The sequence below is a fragment of the Pecten maximus genome, chromosome 6 (assembly GCF_902652985.1).
Source record: "Pecten maximus chromosome 6, xPecMax1.1, whole genome shotgun sequence".
Taxonomy (NCBI): domain Eukaryota; kingdom Metazoa; phylum Mollusca; class Bivalvia; order Pectinida; family Pectinidae; genus Pecten; species Pecten maximus.
Window position 1 is genome coordinate 7,144,573 of NC_047020.1, and position 19,900 is coordinate 7,164,472.

At 38.6% G+C, this 19,900-nt stretch overlaps 1 protein-coding gene across 6 annotated transcripts; it reads left to right on the top strand.

Moving 5' to 3' along the window:
- The first annotated feature begins 243 nt into the window (after window positions 1-243).
- On the top strand, window positions 244-19,604 carry LOC117328846 (formin-like protein 7). Of its 6 annotated transcripts, XM_033886421.1 has the most exons (10): window positions 244-353; window positions 2,382-2,480; window positions 2,634-2,701; window positions 4,484-4,680; window positions 5,936-6,163; window positions 8,264-8,482; window positions 13,504-13,530; window positions 13,788-13,898; window positions 17,310-17,912; window positions 18,280-19,604. In XM_033886421.1, the coding sequence occupies exons 2-10, from the start codon at window positions 2,430-2,432 to the stop codon at window positions 18,453-18,455; spliced, it is 1,680 nt and encodes a 559-aa protein (XP_033742312.1). In that variant the 5' UTR covers window positions 244-353; window positions 2,382-2,429; the 3' UTR covers window positions 18,456-19,604. The 6 variants fall into 6 exon arrangements, with proteins under 6 accessions (XP_033742312.1, XP_033742314.1, XP_033742315.1 ...); XM_033886423.1 differs by lacking the exon at window positions 13,788-13,898; XM_033886424.1 differs by lacking the exon at window positions 8,264-8,482.
- Window positions 19,605-19,900: the final 296 nt, after the last annotated feature.

The following is a 19,900-nucleotide window of genomic DNA, read 5'->3' on the forward strand; positions in this document are numbered from 1 at the left end:
AGGTGTAAATTGTTACAATCTACAGCATATACCAATAAAGGTGGAAGGTGATCGGAATATATATTTAAAATGAATAAACATGTATTTTTGTATACAACACAACAAACGGAATGTCGGACCTTAGTTTATACCAGTGTGACGACAATATCACAGAAAAACCCTATACTTTCTGTTTGTATATATATTACATGTATACTATTATTAACTATTGCATCATTACTGCCCATCCCGGGACTATTAATACCCAGTACCATAGGTACTTGGGGTAAGAAATTACCTGTGCCCAGTACTAGACAATACATTACGTAATAAGAATATATACCAAGACGTCGCTATCCATAATGGAATCACAGGTAACATGTCTCACATATATCTTTGTAAAATACTTACGTGTACTTAAATGTACGTATATAGAAAATAAATATTTATGGGGGGGGGGGGGGGGGGGGGGGGGGGGGGGGGGCAGAAGCGGGCGTGATATGAAAGAAGTATGCTTCGGTGGAGGGGGTGGGGTTGGTGGTGGACACAGGAATCGGTGACTCGTTCATAAGTTGATTAGGTGCCCTCTTTTCCTTTGGTGCTCTAAGGTTGGCCGGTTTAATCTCTGTAAGAGTTCAGGGTACGTTAAGTTTTTTTTTTATCCTGGTAGGAGTTTTGTATCTCTCCTCTGGACGTTCTCTATCAGTTCTATCCTTTGTCTTGTAAGGACTCCATACACTTGATGCATATTCCAAGTGAGGTCTGATAAGAGCCTTGAAACATAGAGGTATATGTTAGTGTTCTTCCGATCAGTCCTAAGATGTATTTGCTTTGTTTTCGCATAATCGGATGTTGGTTCTAAAATCCTCATCAACTGTTGCTCATCAATCCAATGTCCTTTTAGAATGTTACATTTTTAAGTGCTCTTTGTTCACCTGTTGTCCAAGACATATAGTACATGTTGTCCCAGACATGTAGTACGTGTTGTCCCAGACATACAGTACGTGTTGTCCCAGACATATAGTACGTGTTGTCCCAGACATATAGTACGTGTTGTCCCAGACATACAGTACATGTTGTCCCAGACATATAGTACATGTTGTCCCAGACATACAGTACGTGTTGTCCCAGACATACAGTACGTGTTGTCCCAGACATATAGTACATGTTGTCCCAGACATATAGTACATGTTGTCCCAGACATATAGTACATGTTGTCCCAGACATATAGTACGTGTTGTCACAGACATATAGTACGTGTTGTCACATACATATAGTACATGTTGTCCCAGACATACAGTACATGTTGTCCCAGACATATAGTACGTGTTGTCACATACATATAGTACATGTTGTCCCAGACATATAGTACGTGTTGTCCCAGACATATAGTACATGTTGTCCCAGACATATAGTACGTGTTGTCCCAGACATATAGTACATGTTGTCCCAGACATAGTAGTATGGTTGTCCCAGACATATAGTACATGTTGTCCCAGACATATAGTACGTGTTGTCCCAGACATATAGTACGTGTTGTCCCAGACATATAGTACATGTTGTCCCATACATATAGTACATGTTGTCACATACATATAGTACATGTTGTCCCAGACATACAGTACATGTTGTCCCAGACATATAGTACATGTTGTCCCAGACATACAGTACATGTTGTCCCATACATGTAGTACATGTTGTCCCAGACATATAGTACATGTTGTCCCAGACATACAGTACATGTTGTCACATACATATAGTACATGTTGTCCCAGACATACAGTACATGTTGTCCCAGACATATAGTACATGTTGTCCCAGACATACAGTACATGTTGTCCCAGACATACAGTACATGTTGTCCCAGACATATAGTACATGTTGTCCCAGACATATAGTACATGTTGTCCCAGACATATAGTACGTGTTGTCCCAGACATATAGTACGTGTTGTCCCAGACATACAGTACATGTTGTCCCAGACATATAGTACATGTTGTCCCAGACATACAGTACATGTTGTCCCAGACATACAGTACATGTTGTCACATACATATAGTACATGTTGTCCCAGACATACAGTACATGTTGTCCCAGACATATAGTACATGTTGTCCCAGACATATAGTACATGTTGTCCCAGACATACAGTACATGTTGTCCCAGACATATAGTATATGTCTCTTTTCTCTTTGGATTATTATGATTGAAAAGAATTTGTTTGGGTGAAACTTTATAGTTGCCACTTTGCTGACCATTTTTAAAGTTTATTCAATGTTTTTATCATTAATGTTCCTGTTAACACATCACAAGTATTAGGCCAGCTACCAGAAAGCTATCAAGTATTCTTTGAACACTTGTAAATCATGTTAATGATTTTGTTTGTTTGTTTTGTTTTATAGATCAGAACCACTTTCGGAGGAACTAATTTGAAATAAAAATGGAACAACATGAGTTCTCAGTGCTGGAATTTACTATTGTCAGTAGTAGCTGTAATATTGGTGAGTTCTGTGGTGAGAATTGGTAAGTTAAAGCTGTACAACAGTTGTATTAGACACACTTTTTGAATTTTGATTAAATAAGAGATAATGAAAAAAAAATGGTACATTTCTTAACTGAGGTAACAGATTGATTGTTTTTAGTTACATTTACAGATCAGCAATGTCAGAACCTACCCATCATATCACAGTTTGTCCCAGTTAGCATCTGAGGAATGTGATTTGTAAGTATATAACAGTAAACAATTATCACCTTGAGTGTTAATTATAAATTATACTGTACTGCAAATCAGCTCATTTAATGCAATGTAAAAAGAATACTATTTACTTTTTCTTACCTGGTCAAAAAAAATAAATTTATTTGTAATACCCAATATTGCAGTGATTTCATAGTAGAAAACAGCATAGTAATATCATTTCTTTTATAAGGAAGAACTGGAAAGAGGTAGTAGATAAGGGAGTACTGGACAGAGGTAGTAGATAGGGGGGTACTGGACAGAGGTAGTAGATAGGGGAGTACTGGACAGAGGTAGTAGATAGGGGAGTATTAGACAGAGGTAGTAGATAGGGGAGTACTGGACAGAGGTAGTAGATAAGGGAGTATTAGACAGAGGTAGTAGATAGGGGAGTACTGGACAGAGGTAGTAGATAGGGGAGTACTGGACAGAGGTAGTAGATAGGGGAGTACTGGACAGAGGTAGTAGATAAGGGAGTATTAGACAGAGGTAGTAGATAGGGGAGTACTGGACAGAGGTAGTAGATAGGGGAGTACTGGACAGAGGTAGTAGATAGGGGAGTACTGGACAGAGGTAGTAGATAAGGGAGTATTAGACAGAGGTAGTAGATAGGGGAGTACTGGACAGAGGTAGTAGATAGGGGAGTACTGGACAGAGGTAGTAGATAGGGGAGTACTGGACAGAGGTAGTACATAAGGAAGTACTGGACAGAGGTAGTAGATAGGGTAGTACTGGACAGAAGTAGTAGATAGGTAGTACTGGACAGAGGTAGTAGATAGGGGAGTACTGGACAGAGGTAGTAGACAAGGGAGTACTGGACAGAGGTAGTAGACAGGGGAGTACTGGACAGAGGTAACTAGTAGATAGGGGAGTACTGGACAGAGGTAGTAGATAGGGGAGTACTGGACAGAGGTAGTAGATAGGGAGTACTGGACAGAGGTAGTAGATAGGGGAGTACTGGACAGAGGTAGTAGATAGGGGAGTACTGGACAGAGGTAGTAGATAGGGGAGTACTGGACAGAGGTAGTAGACAAGGGAGTACTGGACAGAGGTAGTAGGTAGATAGGGGAGTACTGGACAGAGGTAGTAGATAAGGGAGTACTGGACAGAGGTAGTAGATAGGGGAGTATTAGACAGAGGTAGTAGATAAGGGAGTACTGGACAGAGGTAGTAGATAGGGGAGTACTGGACAGAGGTAGTAGATAAGGGAGTACTGGACAGAGGTAGTAGATAGGGGAGTACTGGACAGAGGTAGTAGATAGGGGAGTACTGGACAGAGGTAGTAGATAGGGGAGTACTGGACAGAGGTAGTAGATAGGGGAGTACTGGACAGAGGTAGTAGACAGGGGAGTACTGGACAGAGGTAGTAGATAGGGGAGTACTGGACAGAGGTAGTAGATAGGGGAGTACTGGACAGAGGTAGTAGACAAGGGAGTACTGGACAGAGGTAGTAGATAGGGGAGTACTGGACAGAGGTAGTAGATAGGGGAGTACTGGACAGAGGTAGTAGACAGGGGAGTACTGGACAGAGGTAGTAGGTAAGGGAGTACTGGACAGAGGTAGTAGATAGGGGAGTACTGGACAGAGGTAGTAGATAGGGGATTACTGGACAGAGGTAGTAGACAGGGGAGTACTGGACAGAGGTAGTATTAGTGTGTACTGGCCAGAGGTAGTATTAGTGAGTACAGTGTTAGCCAACTGGTCGGGTTATGACTTGTGTTGGTATATACAAAGTGAGCCTGTTTTACTGTTACGTTTTATTTTTGTCAGGTTTGGAAGTTATGTATCCAGCATAGGTACATTGGTGAGACAGTACTGTTACAAGTGTGAAGAGGATATTCTCAGAGATGCATACAACCCAAAGGATTGTATAAATCCAAATTGCAATGATGAAAAATTTGAAGTCATAGAACATGGTGTTATGGCATACTATATGTGCCGGGAAAACTGCCGTGGCCTTCCTTTGGGTGAGTAATGTCTTCTATACAGCACACTTGAAAAAACTGATTGTTATATCAACGTTAAAACAAAACTGTAATCAATAAAATAAGGACATTACAAGTTTTATATAGAGATCTGTGATAAGGGACAAGATGAACAAGAACAGGTGTCAAGGTGTGACAGCCTCATCAGGGATACTTACAAAGCTAGGTCAAATCTGATTTTCACGTTAAATTGTTAATATGACAATTAGGGAGGTTAAATTATCCACCATGATAGAGATAATGCTGAACATGTATCTGTTTAATTCTCCAAACAGGACACCTAAACTGTGATCTGTAAGGTAGTGCGATTGGAGGGAGGGATTAGTCCCATATCTAAAGTGACCACAGTGACTGAAAATTAAATGTGATATTACTAATGATGAACAGTATTATCCTTGTGTACAAAGTAAATAGTGTAGAGAATTTACCTTTAGCTTAGAGGTAGGATGTCTGCTTGGAGAGAGAGGTCAATAGTTCGAGGACCAGCGCAGGCGGGTTATTTTTCATCACTCGATCCTTCTTTTTTCAGAATTAGTGCCATTGAATAAGTGCCAAGTGAAATATATAGGAGATTGAGAGGCTTCCATGGAGCAGAAGAATTTGAGTTTGGTTGTCTTTGGGGACAAAGACTTCGTTAAGGAGGGAGTTTTACAATAAGTGTAAACGTAGAGAGTATAAAGTCACCTTACTAACAGGAATTTCTCTTTAGTCTAGTGGTAGGATGATTGCTCTGAGAGTGAGAGGTCACTTGATATATATTGTTAGTCCTGAATCCTATAGTATTACAGATAACATTGATCATTCCAAGATGTGTCAGCTAAGCTTCCTCGGAGCCAAAGAATGTGGTTTTCTTCGGACAAAGACCTTTTGAATGAGAAAGGAAGTGTAAAATTGGAAAGTAGTGTATCATCTTGCTTAGCTCAGACTAGCTTGAATTTCCAAGTTTCTCTATAACCTTCTGGTAAATTGTAGACAGTGTTGACTGTGGTGTCTGTCACTTCGCTGGTAGAGCATGCTGCTTTGGCTTGGATGGTATAGATCCATGGATCATCATGCATGGTTACTGATAGATGATCTTTGTTGAAAAATATGATTCTGACAAAATAGCTGATTCATGGGTCACATGATTCTGAAAAAGCTGACCAGGGGAAAACTGTTCTTACACTTGCCATATCTTTTGGAACGGTTGGAAAGTATGGAACCAACAGTATAGGTAATGATTTTATATTGTTTTCAGCCTGTGATGCACCGACGGCCATTGACAATGTAGACTGGACTTGTAGTGAGGACATTGAACAACCGTTGACCCCTAGGAAGTTTCTAGCCTGCCAAACCTGTCATTCAGTTTGTTCCCATGGTTACCAGGAAAAGCGAAAAGTGACAATTTCATGTAAGAAGATAAACTCAACACACATAGGGTGGAACAGCACTGAAATCAAACCTAAGTGTATCAACATAATTAAGAGTAAGTATATAGAGCTCTGTCTCTCAGGGAAGTATAGCTTTTCTTCACAGTGGCATTAAGTGCCTAGAACTGCACTAAAATGTGATAGAATAAGAATTTTGTCATAAAAATGCCTGTATAAACATATATTGATCATTATAGGAGCTCGGAAGTTGACTTCCGGAGGTTTTTCTAAAGATCAAAACAATTTTCCTGTTGGGTCCTGGCTTCCACTAGTTTTATTGGCCTTTAAAACATCGGACTTGGGCCGACATCAGAACTCCTGCCATAGTGATAGTGGAAAGGGGGAAAAAATCTGACCCGCCCCCGGGTCTGCACTTAATTCATCATATGTTTTCATGCATCTATTCAATACAGTCGTGTGGATAGAAAACACATTTCAAAACATTGATAATTTTTCGACATGACTGACTGTGCAGGCATACATGTCAACATACATAAATAGGTCTAATTTCTTTAATTTTGCTAAAAAAAAAACACTCAAAAACAGTGTTTCTGCGAGTTTCCAAATATTTCACAACTATATTCATTATCTGAATCACATGACTATAGTCTCATTGGAAACTATTTTTAGCATGAAGTATTATCCTGAGGCACGCGAGAGATCTTGTCAGGTCAGTATGATGGCAGTTATTATGAATATTTCCACGGAATGCTTGGAAGCTTGCAGAAATATAATTTTTAAGTGTGCTAAATTCAATCATTGGAAACAGAATGAGCTCAACAGTTTTATCAATTCACTGTACAATTTAGTAGAATACTGCAAGTATAGTATACTGAAGATCGAAATGATCTATAGTTGTACTGTTGTGTGAGTAAGGGATAGGAATCTGTCAGAGAAGATGCAATTAGATTCTGAATTAATGCTAGAATAAGCTGTATTACAAGTCAGACAGAAAGAGACTGTCCAGAAACAGCGTATGGTTGTCAGAGATGATAGTAGTACAAATAATACAACGTGGTGTTGACGCAGTCAGGAAAGAAGATCAATCAGTGACGAAACTGTAGCTAGAAATCTCAACCACAGTCAAATTGGAGCGACTCTTAGTCTGAGAAGCTAATTGGTTCATGTCCTATGTGTGGTTTTAAGCCCAACAGTAGCAGGAAAAAATGGCCAGCTTGCATTAAAATACTGCGCTACTCCATTATGATATGAATTCAGTCCCTCAGAATTAGTGACAGGAAAGAAATTACGTCAACATTACCTGATAACACTTGAAATCTCATGCGGTGATGGGGTGACCTAGAGAAGGTAAAATTCAAGCAGTTCAAGGAGGAAAAAGACAAGGTCAAACAGAAAGAGAACTTTGACATTCATAACCACATTATGAGCCTCCTCAGATTGATGTCTGGTGAGAGTGTGGGGGGATGGTCAACCAAGTGGGGGTCCTGAAACAATCGCGGCCACGCTCTAACAAACGACAGATTATACTGGCTAAAATCACCATCTTGTAACATTCATCCTGTAGTATGTGAGAACTGTATACGTATCTCTAAACCTCTATACATGTAGTATGTAAGAACTAGATCTATAAATATCTATACCTGTTGTATGTACCTGTCGTGTGTACCTGTCGTGTGTACCTGTCATATGTACCTGTCGTGTGTACTTGTTCTATGTACCTGTACTATGTACATGTAGTATATACCTGTAGCATGTACCTGTAGTATGTACATGTAGTATATACATGTACCTGTAGTATGTACCTGTAGCGTGTACCTGTAGTATATACCTGTACCTGTAGTATGTACCTGTAGTGTGTACCTGTAGTATGTACCTGTAGTATGTACCTGTAGTATGTACCTGTAGTAAGTACCTGTAGTATATACATGTACCTGTAGTATGTACCTGTAGTGTGTACCTGTAGTATATACATGTACCTGTACTATGTACTTGTAGTATGTAACTGTACTATGTACCTGTACTATGTACCTGTAGTATGTACCTGTAGTGTGTACCTGTAGTATATACATGTACCTGTACTATGTACTTGTAGTATGTACCTCTACTATGTACCTATACTATGTGAGAACAGTATCTCTTATCCTGTTACACCTGTAGTATTTGAGTACGGTATGTCTAAATGTATTTACCTATAGTATGTGGTACTCCAAACATCTCTGGCGTGACTCTGGAAGACTGCGAGATCTATAGCGACCTTGACTCCCTGACCGACCAGTATTCATTCCACCAGGAGTGTACAGCCAGGTGTGGTTCAGGTCTGTATCAGGTTCAGAATGTCAGCACTTCCTGTGGAGAAAATGGCAGCTGGAGTCATTTGGATAGACTGGAGAAAATGTGCATTGATCCTTCTCAAGGTAAACTCCAAGATGTTATGTAGCCATGGTTAAACAGGACAATATATTTTGATATCGATGTTGTTGGAGTATTGTTGTCTTTCCATTGATCTTTGTAAACATACCTCCTCCGACATTTCATGATAGCATTGCCTATTTCTGTCCCGTCTGGTCCCGATTGAATTAACAGCTACAATGATGTAGCAACTTCATTCTTTGATAGACTTTCATCAAACTTTATACAAAGGTCATTTATGAGTATGTATACTTCCGCCATTGTTGTATTTAACCAGGAAGCCCAGATACCTGATATAGGCCCTGTAGCATTATCAGGTAAAGGGCTAAGACGTTTTTTTTTTCAAATGAATAACCTTGACTTATATTCAAGGTCACAGGGGCTATAAATATACAAAACACTTTACACCACATCTTTTCATTAGCTAAGAGGTCTAGAGATCTGATATTTGGCCTGTAGTATGTTAATGGTGAAGGACTATCACATCTCTGTCTCCAGGTTGTAAGCTGCCTTGCTGTGTAACAATAGACAACTGTCCCGTTTACATAAGAATTTACAACATCCATTCTGCTATAATGAGGGTAATTTTCCATGACTATGAGCATCAGTATGATGTAAATTATGATTAGGCACCTTCCTGGAATGAAGGATATACAATTGATAATAGAACAGGATAATCATTTCTGACATTTTGCTTGTCTATAATACTTATATAAGTAATGTATAACTATGTAATTATCTTCTGACAAAAAGGACATGTAATTCAGGGGTCCCATCATTGTAAACCATGTGAGATGACACCTGTCATATCACTTGGTAGATACACCTGTCATCTCACAGAGTAGATATACCTGTCATTTCACAATGTAGATACACCTGTCATCTCACATGGAAGACATACTTGTCATCTCACATGGTAGATACACCTGTCATCTCACATGGTATATACACCTGTCATCTCACATGGTAGATACACCTGTCATCTCACATGATATATACACCTGTCATCTCACAGAGTAGATACACCTGTCATCTCACATGGTAGATATACCTGTCATCTCACATGGTAGATACACATGTCATCTTACATGGTAGATATACCTGTCATCTCACAGAGTAGATACACCTGTCATTTCACATGGTAGATACACCTGTCATCTCACAGAGTAGATACACCTGTCATCTCACATGGTTGATTCACCTGTCATCTCACATGGAAGATACACCTGTCATCTCACATGGGAAATACACCTGTCATCTCACATGGTAGATATACCTGTCATCTCACATGGTTGATATACCTGTCATCTCACATGGTAGATACACCTGTCATCTCACATGGTAGATACACCTGTCATCTCACATGGGAGATATACCTGTCATCTCACATGGGAGATATACCTGTCATCTCACATGGTAGATACACCTGTCATCTCACATGATAGATACACCTGTCATCTCACATGATAGATACACCTGTCATCTCACATGGTAGATATACCTGTCATCTCACATGATAGATACACCTGTCATCTCACATGGTAGATATACCTGTCATCTCACATGGTAGGTACTGTACACCTGTCATCTCACATGGTAGATACACCTGTCATCTCACATGGGAGATATACCTGTCATCTCACATGGTAGATACACCTGTCATCTCACAAAGTAGATACACCTGTCATCTCACATGGGAGATATACCTGTCATCTCACATGATAGATACACCTGTCATCTCACATGGTAGATACACCTGTCATCTCACAGAGTAGATACACCTGTCATCTCACAGAGTAGATACACCTGTCATATCACATGGTAGATACACCTGTCATCTCACATGGTTGATATACCTGTCATCTCACATGGGAGATACACCTGTCATCTCACATGGGAGATACACCTGTCATCTCACATGGTAGATATACCTGTCATCTCACATGGGAGATACACCTGTCATCTCACATGGTAGATATACCTGTCATCTCACATGGTAGATACACCTGTCATCTCACATGGTAGATACACCTGTCATCTCACATGGTAGATATACCTGTCATCTCACATGGTAGGTACTGTACACCTGTCATCTCACATGTTTGATATACATGTCATCTCCTATGGTAGATACACCGCCTGTCATTTTGTGAGCGATCTTGTTGAAACTTGTTAGTCTCTATAATCATTATATAAAGTTGTGTTTCCCAGAGAAGCATTGTATTCAACAGTGTCCTTTGTTTATTTCTTGTACTTGAATTTTTTCTGGAGATCTAAGTTTTGACAGTTTTTCCACCAATTTCTTAAAACGGTATTATAGAAAATCAGTTTCCTTGCAATTACATGATTTTCCTTTGGGCCAATCGATACCTCATGCATCGCCTATTTTTTAAAGTACTTGCTTACAAATGTTTTTCAGTGTATATTCTATTATACCTAGTAATATTCTACTGTTAAAAATGTATTGGTTATCATGTGTTTTGTTGGCTTTTATGGCAGAATGTACATAAGGTTTGCCAGTAATCTGTCAGTCTGACTGCCATCCAGACTTTAGACTTACATGTATTTTGTGCTGTTTTTCTTAGAAACTTTACATTGTGTTACACTGTGATGTGCAATAGGGGTTTAATCACCCTTAGGTCAAGGTTACTAAAAATATAACCCAAATATATTAAAAAAGTATCATCTAAGGCCCTGTACAGAAGTTCAAACTTTCTGAAAAACATGATAGTACGATGTAAAATGCTGATGCACATTATGGATTTAAAAACTTCCTTAAGGTCAATATCAAGGTCACTGTTACTAAAAATATAACTTGGAACATAATTTAAAGTACATCATGATACCCTGTGAAATACAGATGTACCATAGGAATTTTAAAAATTGCTAATGTTAAGGTCAAGGTCATAGTGTAATTTGTGTAGACACAGACATATTGCGGGGGCTGCCACTGAAGTGTCAGTAATTTAATCTTGTACACACTGTTTGGAAACTAAACATTAACTTTGTAGTGAAAGGTGAGGGTTATAGCAGGCCATCTAACCACTCAAAAGGATTTGCAAATCTTATCACATTGGACCTTCGTGGTATAATTAATTTTCCATTGATTGTACGCAGAATGCGGCTTTCTGATTGGTTGAGATTTTTTTTTCATACCTCTATGGAAAAAAATCCGAAAATGCCGCGAAAAATGTGACGTCACAATACGGCCATTGACGTTGTGTATCGATTTGTGAAAAAAAGAATCCATTATAAGATCAGTTAAATTGTACATAAAACATGTTCTAATTTTGAAAATCAATTTCAAAAATTAATTATAAGCGTTGATGTCAATTATTTTTTAAGTTACATAGGGGTATGAAATGCAAACAAATTTTATTTTCATACCCCAATGAAGCTAAAAAAAATGACATCAATGCTTAAATACGTACTCTTGTTAGAAAAAGAATCTCATAGTATCTTGATTAATTAATGGCTCTTAAAATAAGCCGTTTTATTGGCCTGTTTACAAATAAGGCCGAGTGACGAGTGATCATGTACATGTATGTGTCAGTCTGTCTAACAAATTGATTGGATAATATTTATACAGAAAGCAGGTTTGTAATGGGGGGTGGGGGGGGGGAGTAAGATCCTCAAGGCTTTCTGTAATGTTGAGTAGTACTGGTGTGGCATATCTGTGATGTCAGTTATGTCAAGAAGGGAGACATATGTTTTTGCTCATAAAAAACCTCCAGTTTCTATATTCAATGTGGACTTGAATTCCTTTATAAAAAGTTAAAATGGCAAATGAATCAGATAGATTGATGTGTTGGTCACTGTTTCATATGTTTTTTTAGGTCACCTGAGACATCATACAAATGTACAAATTTGCAGTGTTACTTACAAATGGGCAGTATGGCCTACGAATGGGCATTAAAACCTACGAGTGGGCAGTTTGACCTACAAAGGGGCAGTATGAACTATGGATGGGTGATACATGTATGACCTACAAATTGGCAGTATGACCTACAAATTGGCAGTATGACCTACAAAAGGGCAGTATGACCTACAAATGGGCAATGTGACCTACAAATGGGCAGTATGACCTACAAGTGGGCAATTTGACCTACAAATAGGCAGTATGACCTATGGAAGGGTGGTATGACCTATAAATTGGCAGTATGACCTATGGATTGGTGGTATGACCTACAAATAGGCAGTATGACCTACAAAAGGGCAGTATGACCTACAAATGGGCAATGTGACCTACAAATGGGCAGTATGACCTACAAGTGGGCAATTTGACCTACAAATAGGCAGTATGACCTATGGAAGGGTGGTATGACCTATAAATTGGCAGTATGACCTATGGATTGGTGGTATGACCTACAAATAGGCAGTAAGACCTACAAAGGGGCAGTATGACCTACAAATGGGCAGTATGACCTATGGATGGGTGGTATGACCTACAAATGGGCAGTATGACTTACAGATAGGCAGTATGACCTACAATTGGGCAGTGTTACTTACAAATGGGCAGTATGACCTACAAATGGGCAGTATGACCTACAAATGGGCAGTGTTACTTACAAATAGGCAGTATGACCTACAATTGGGCAGTGTTACTTACAAATGGGCAGTATGACTTACAAATAGGCAGTATGACCTACAATTGGGCAGTGTTACTTACAAATGGGCAGTATGACCTACAAGTAGGCAGTTTGACCTACAAATGGGCAGTTTGACCTACAAATGGGCAGTATGATCTATGGATGGGTGGTATGACCTACAGTTGTCATCTACACACATGTTGTGCATGAGTAGTCAATATTTTTAGGAAATGTTTTTAACAGCATTAACATTTTCAGTGTACTTTACTGGAAGAGACTCTTAATAGAATTCAAAGTGGCATTATTTTTTTGGCTACAGTTAGTTTCTAAATGTGATGACGATATCTAAAATTAAGATTTCATGTGTGTCATGTTGTATAATACAGGATTTATGTATTGTTAAAGGCACTTGCAATGATATCAGATTTTGTTTTCAGAAGCAACAAACACCAGAAAAAGACGATGTAAGTCATTTTTGTTGAAATTATTTGAACTAATTATTAATTTTATTCTATAATAAGAAAATTGGATAACAGTATTCTAAGGCTCTTATCAATTTCTTCTTCAATCCAGAACCTCAAATTTTGAAACAGATAGATTTTGTCTTGCTTATGTTTTCAGATTTTTTTTTCTTTAAATCCACAAAACAATGGGTATAACATGCATTTCAGTATTAAATTAAATATTTACAAATAAATTAAATCGAAACCATTTTCTTCAGATGTCCTCTACTTACTTATCGGGGGTATAGCTGTTGTAGTAGTAATAGTGCTGGTTTTGTTAGAGCTATTATGGCGGCACCTGAAACAAAAACACCTGTGTCAAGTTGTCTGTAAGTACAGCAATTAAATCTTTTTATTTGAAACTTAAAATTACATGTTGTGATGAACAGATAAAGTTTGGGACCTTGTACCACTTTATCTTGTGATGAACAGATAAAGGTTGGGACCTTGTACCTCTTTATCTTGTGATTAACAGATAAAGTTTGGGACCTTGTACCACTTTATCTTGTGATGAACAGATAAAGGTTGGGACCTTGTACATCTTTATCTTGTGATCAACAGATAAAGGTCGGTACCTTGTACCTCTTTATCTTGTGATAAACAGATAAAGGTTGGGACCTTGTTCCTCTCTATCTTGTGATAAACAGATAAAGATTGGGACCTTGTACCTCTTTATCTTGTGATACACAGATAAAGGTTAGGACCTTGTACCTCTTTATCTTGTGATAAACAGATAAAGGTTGGGACCTTGTACCTCTTTATCTTGTGATAAAAGATAAAGGTTGGGACCTTGTACCTCTTTATCTTGTGATAAACAGATAAAGGATGAGACCTTGTACCTCTTTATCTTGTGATACACAGATAAAGGTTGGGACCTTGTCCTCTTTATCTTGTGATAAACAGATAAAGGTTGGGACTTTGTACATCTTTATCTTGTGATCAACAGATAAAGGCGGGGACCTTGTACCTCTTTATCTTGTGATAAACAGATAAAGGTTGGGACCTTGTCCTCTTTATCTTGTGATAAACAGATACAGGTTGGGACATTGTACATCTTTATCTTGTGATCAACAGATAAAGGTTGGGACCTTGTACCTCTTTATCTTGTGATAAACAGATAAAGGTTGGGACTTTGTACATCTTTATCTTGTGATCAACAGATAAAGGTGGGGACCTTGTACCTCTTTATCTTGTGATAAACAGATAAAGGTTGGGACCTTGTACCTCTTTATCTTGTGATAAACAGACAAAGGTTGAGACCTTGTACCTTTTTATCTTGTGATAAACAGATAAAGGTTGGGACCTCGTACATCTTTATCTTGTGATCAACAGATAAAGGTTGGGACCTTGTACCTCTTTATCTTGTGATAAACAGATAAAGGTTGGGACCTTGTTCCTCTTTATCTTGTGATAAAAGATAAAGGTTGGGACCTTGTACCTCTTTATCTTGTGATAAACAGATAAAGGATGAGACTTTGTACCTCTTTATCTTGTGATACACAGATAAAGGTTGGGACCTTGTCCTCTTTATCTTGTGATAAACAGATACAGGTTGGGACATTGTACATCTTTATCTTGTGATCAACAGATAAAGGTTGGGGCCTTGTACCTCTTTATCTTGTGATAAACAGATAAAGGTTGGGACTTTGTACATCTTTATCTTGTGATCAACAGATAAAGGTGGGGACCTTGTACCTCTTTATCTTGTGATAAACAGATAAAGGTTGGGACCTTGTACCTCTTTATCTTGTGCTAAACAGATAAAGGTTGGGACCTTGTACCACTTTATCTTGTGATCAACAGATAAAGGTTGTGACTTTGTACCACTTTATCTTGTGATCAACAGATAAAGGTGGGGACCTTGTACCTCTTTATCTTGTGATAAAGAGATATAGGTTGGGACTTTGTACAACTTTATCTTGTGATAAACAGATAAAGCTTGGGACCTTGTACCTCTTTATCTTGTGATCAACAGATAAAGGTTGGGACCTTGTACCACTTTATCTTGTGATAAAGAGATAAAGGTTGGGACCTTGTACCACTTTATCTTGTGATAAAGAGATAAAGGTTTGGACCTTGTACCTCTTTATCTTGTGATAAAGAGATAAAGGTTGGGACCTTGTACCTCTTTATCTTGTGATACACAGATAAAGGTTGGGACCTTGTACCTCTTTATCTTGTGATACACAGATAAAGGATGAGACCTTGTACCTCTTTATCTTGTGATACACAGATAAAGGTTGTGACCTTGTCCTCTTTATCTTGTGATAAACAGATACAGGTTGGGACATTGTACATCTTTATCTTGTGATCAACAGATAAAGGTTGGGACCTTGTACCTCTTTATCTTGTGATAAACAGATAAAGGTGGGGACCTTGTACCTCTTTATCTTGTGATAAACAGATAAAGGTTGGGACCTTGTACCTCTTTATCTTGTGCTAAACAGATAAAGGTTGGGACCTTGTACCACTTTATCTTGTGATCAACAGATAAAGGTTGTGACTTTGTACCACTTTATCTTGTGATCAACAGATAAAGGTTGTGACTTTGTACCACTTTATCTTGTGATAAACAGATAAAGGTTGGGACCTTGTACCACTTTATCTTGTGATAAAGAGATATAGGTTGGGACTTTGTACAACTTTATCTTGTGATAAACAGATAAAGCTTGGGACCTTGTACCTCTTTATCTTGTGATCAACAGATAAAGGTTGGGACCTTGTACCACTTTATCTTGTGATAAAGAGATAAAGGTTGGGACCTTGTACCACTTTATCTTGTGATAAAGAGATAAAGGTTGGGACCTTGTACCTCTTTATCTTGTGATAAAAAGATAAAGGTTGGGACCTTGTACCTCTTTATCTTGTGATACACAGATAAAGGTTGGGACCTTGTACCTCTTTATCTTGTGATAAACAGATAAAGGATGAGACCTTGTACCTCTTTATCTTGTGATACACAGATAAAGGTTGTGACCTTGTCCTCTTTATCTTGTGATAAACAGATACAGGTTGGGACATTGTACATCTTTATCTTGTGATCAACAGATAAAGGTTGGGACCTTGTACCTCTTTATCTTGTGATAAACAGATAAAGGTTGGGACCTTGTACATCTTTATCTTGTAATCAACAGATAAAGGTGGGGACCTTGTACCTCTTTATCTTGTGATAAACAAATAAAGGTTGGGACCTTGTACCACTTTATCTTGTGATAAACAGATAAAGGTTGGGACCTTGTACCACTTTATCTTGTGATCAACAGATAAAGGTTGTGACTTTGTACCACTTTATCTTGTGATAAACAGACAAAGGTTGAGACCTTGTACCTTTTTATCTTGTGATAAACAGATAAAGGTTGGGACCTCGTACCACTTTATCTTGTGATCAACAGATAAAGGTTGTGACTTTGTACCTCTTTATCTTGTGATAAACAGATAAAGGTTGGGACCTTGTACCACTTTACCTTGTGATAAAGAGATAAAGATTGGGACCTTCTACCTCTTTATCTTGTGATAAAGAGATAAATGTTGGGACCTTGTACCTCTTTATCTTGTGATAAAGAGATAAAGGTTGGGACATTGTTAATTAACCAACAGTGAATATCAATTCTCATTCTACTGTACTTCTAGGAGACTTTTTTTTTACCTAAAATTCAATATTGTTGCTTTCTGATAATTAAGATGACTGTTTAGTTAAATATGTAATGGAATGTTAATGTTCTGTCTGACCAATTTGGTAGGTGCTGTGCTGTCCAGATATTTAGGAATTATCACATGTGGATCAAATTCAAGTGGACTGCATTCACCAGTACCAATGGAACTACCTTCAAGTGGACAACATCCACCAGTACCAGTGGAATTACCTCCAGGTGGACAACATCCACCAGTACCAGTGGAATTACCTCCAGGTGGACAACATCCACCAGTACCAGTGGAATTACCTCCAGGTGGACAACATCCACCAGCACCAATGGAAGTACTTCCAGGTGGACAACATCCACCAGTACCAGTGGAAGTACTTCCAGGTGGACAACATCCACCAGTACCAGTTGAATTACCTCCAGGTGGACAACATCCACCAGCACCAATGGAAGTACTTCCAGGTGGACAACATCCACCAGCACCAATGGAAGTACTTCCAGGTGGACAACATCCACCAGTACCAGTGGAAGTACTTCCAGGTGGACAACATCCACCAGTACCAGTGGAATTACCTCCAGGTGGACAACATCCACCAGTACCAGTGGAATTACCTCCAGGTGGACAACATCCACCAGCACCAATGGAACTACCTCCAGGTGGACAATATCCACAAGCATCAGTGATGTTAAGTGAAGAGTTTGGTAAGTCAAACATCACACTCATTAGGACCATCATCAAGCATAGTATCAGAGTTATCGTCCCTTGATTTGTGATAAAACATTGTTATTTGCCGCTAAATACCTTTCCTAAATATTTTCCAAAATTCTTCAAACTTAGGAACAGGATTCAATGTATTCAATAACTTCTGTATAAGGCTTAACTGTTTTATTCGAGTTTCAAGCAATACATTTTGGCTCCACAGAATTAATCCTTCTGTCAAGCTATACTGACACATTTACTCCTTACATCAAAAAGGTTTACCTACAATATGTCAGGAAAGTGGAGGATATCAATTCCACGAATTTGTTTGTAATCTGCTTTTTACATTATTCCTTAACTCCCTTTCAGATGACACACTGGATCAGGACCTATTACAATCTGAAGAATTAAGAAGCCTGGAAGAAGCTGCTGATAGATTAAATGGTTCAGAATATTCAGACCAAGGAAGCTTGGACAGTATGAGACGTCTAGGTGATGGGCTATCCCAACCTTTACTCCCAGAGGACAACATATCTCAGGAATGAAATCCTGAAGAAAACTTGATGTCTTAATGTTTGGTCGACAAATGATTTGTCAATTAAGGATAAAATCATTCAAAATCTTGGTCATAAACAGAAGTTTTGATCTATTAAGCAAACCCCTACCTTATTTTCATAAGGAGGGTTTGGTTATATATTAATCTTAATGATCTCCTAATACTATTTCGATCTCCTAACCAAAGATTGCTCAAGAGAAATGAAAAAAGGAACCTCTTTTTATACAAGAGGCCCATGGGCCTTAACGGTCACCTGAGTTTTGATATAGGTATGTAAGCACATTTTGCCCCCTGTGACCTTGAACAAAGGGCAAGGTCTTCCATTTGAACATGCTACAACCTGATATTGGGTCTCTGCGCCTTTTTGGTTATCAAGAAGTCATTGAAAGATTTTAGCATATTTGACCCCTGTGACCTTGAATGAAGGTCAAGGTCATCCATTTGAGCAAACTTGGCAACACATTATCCCAGCATCCTATAGACCTAATACACTGTTTTGGGTCTTTGGCCCTTTTGGTTATAAAGAAGAAGTCGTTCAAAGAGTTTAGCATATTTGACCCCTGTGACCTTGTATGAAGGTAAATGTCATCCATTTGAACAAACTTGGTAGCCCTTCATCCCAGCATGCCCTACACATAATATTGGGCCTCTGGGCCTTTTGATTAGCAAGAAGAAGTCGTTCAAAGATTTTAGTATATTTGACCCCTATGACCTTGAATGAAGGTCAAGGTCATCCATTTGAACAAACTTGGTAGCCCTTCATCCCAGCATGCTACAGATATAATATTGGGTCTCTGGGCCTGTTGGTAATTGAGAAGGAGTTGAAAATGTAAATTGTTTACGACGCACGACTCACACCGCACACCACACACGGCGACGCCGGACGAAGGCGATCACAATAGGTCAACTGAGACTTCATCTCAGGTGACCTAAAAATCTCTGTTTTCTTCCAACCCTGATTTCACATGAAAACCTGCCATGTAAATGGATATGTCTAGTGTAGAGATGGGAGATAATTTACATTGACAGTGAGACAACACACTAAGAGGAATAAGACTTAACTTTCTAACCAAATAACTAACTAATAAAAATGCCTTAACTAAAGAGTTTCCATAGGAAACATTATTGGATGAATGTGGAACTTTTCTTGTAGTTATATTTTGAAATTCTGTTCTATGGAAAAATTTCAGTTAATTGGATTTCTTCAAGTTAATGCAATATTGATGAAACTAAGGCCATGTGTTATATGTATAATACGTACTGTCCACGGTCCCTCAGTAGTGTCCACATCACAGAAAGGGGTTAACTGGTCTGCCTGCATTTGCATATATTTGGTACACACCAGAGGGTGATCCAGATGGGACATCTGAGCAGCTGCACAACTCTAATTAATTGAAATAAGATAGGCAAACACAACTCAAAATGTGGATTCAC

Bases quoted from the DNA above. Each gene is read 5' to 3' on its own strand.
- LOC117328846 (XM_033886421.1), top strand. From the start codon at position 2,430: ATGAGTTCTCAGTGCTGGAATTTACTATTGTCAGTAGTAGCTGTAATA. The intron at 8,483-13,503 runs GTAAACTCCAAG...TTTTGTTTTCAG, and splicing joins GTGCATTGATCCTTCTCAAG to AAGCAACAAACACCAGAAAA. The intron at 13,899-17,309 runs GTAAGTACAGCA...CCAATTTGGTAG, and splicing joins ACACCTGTGTCAAGTTGTCT to GTGCTGTGCTGTCCAGATAT.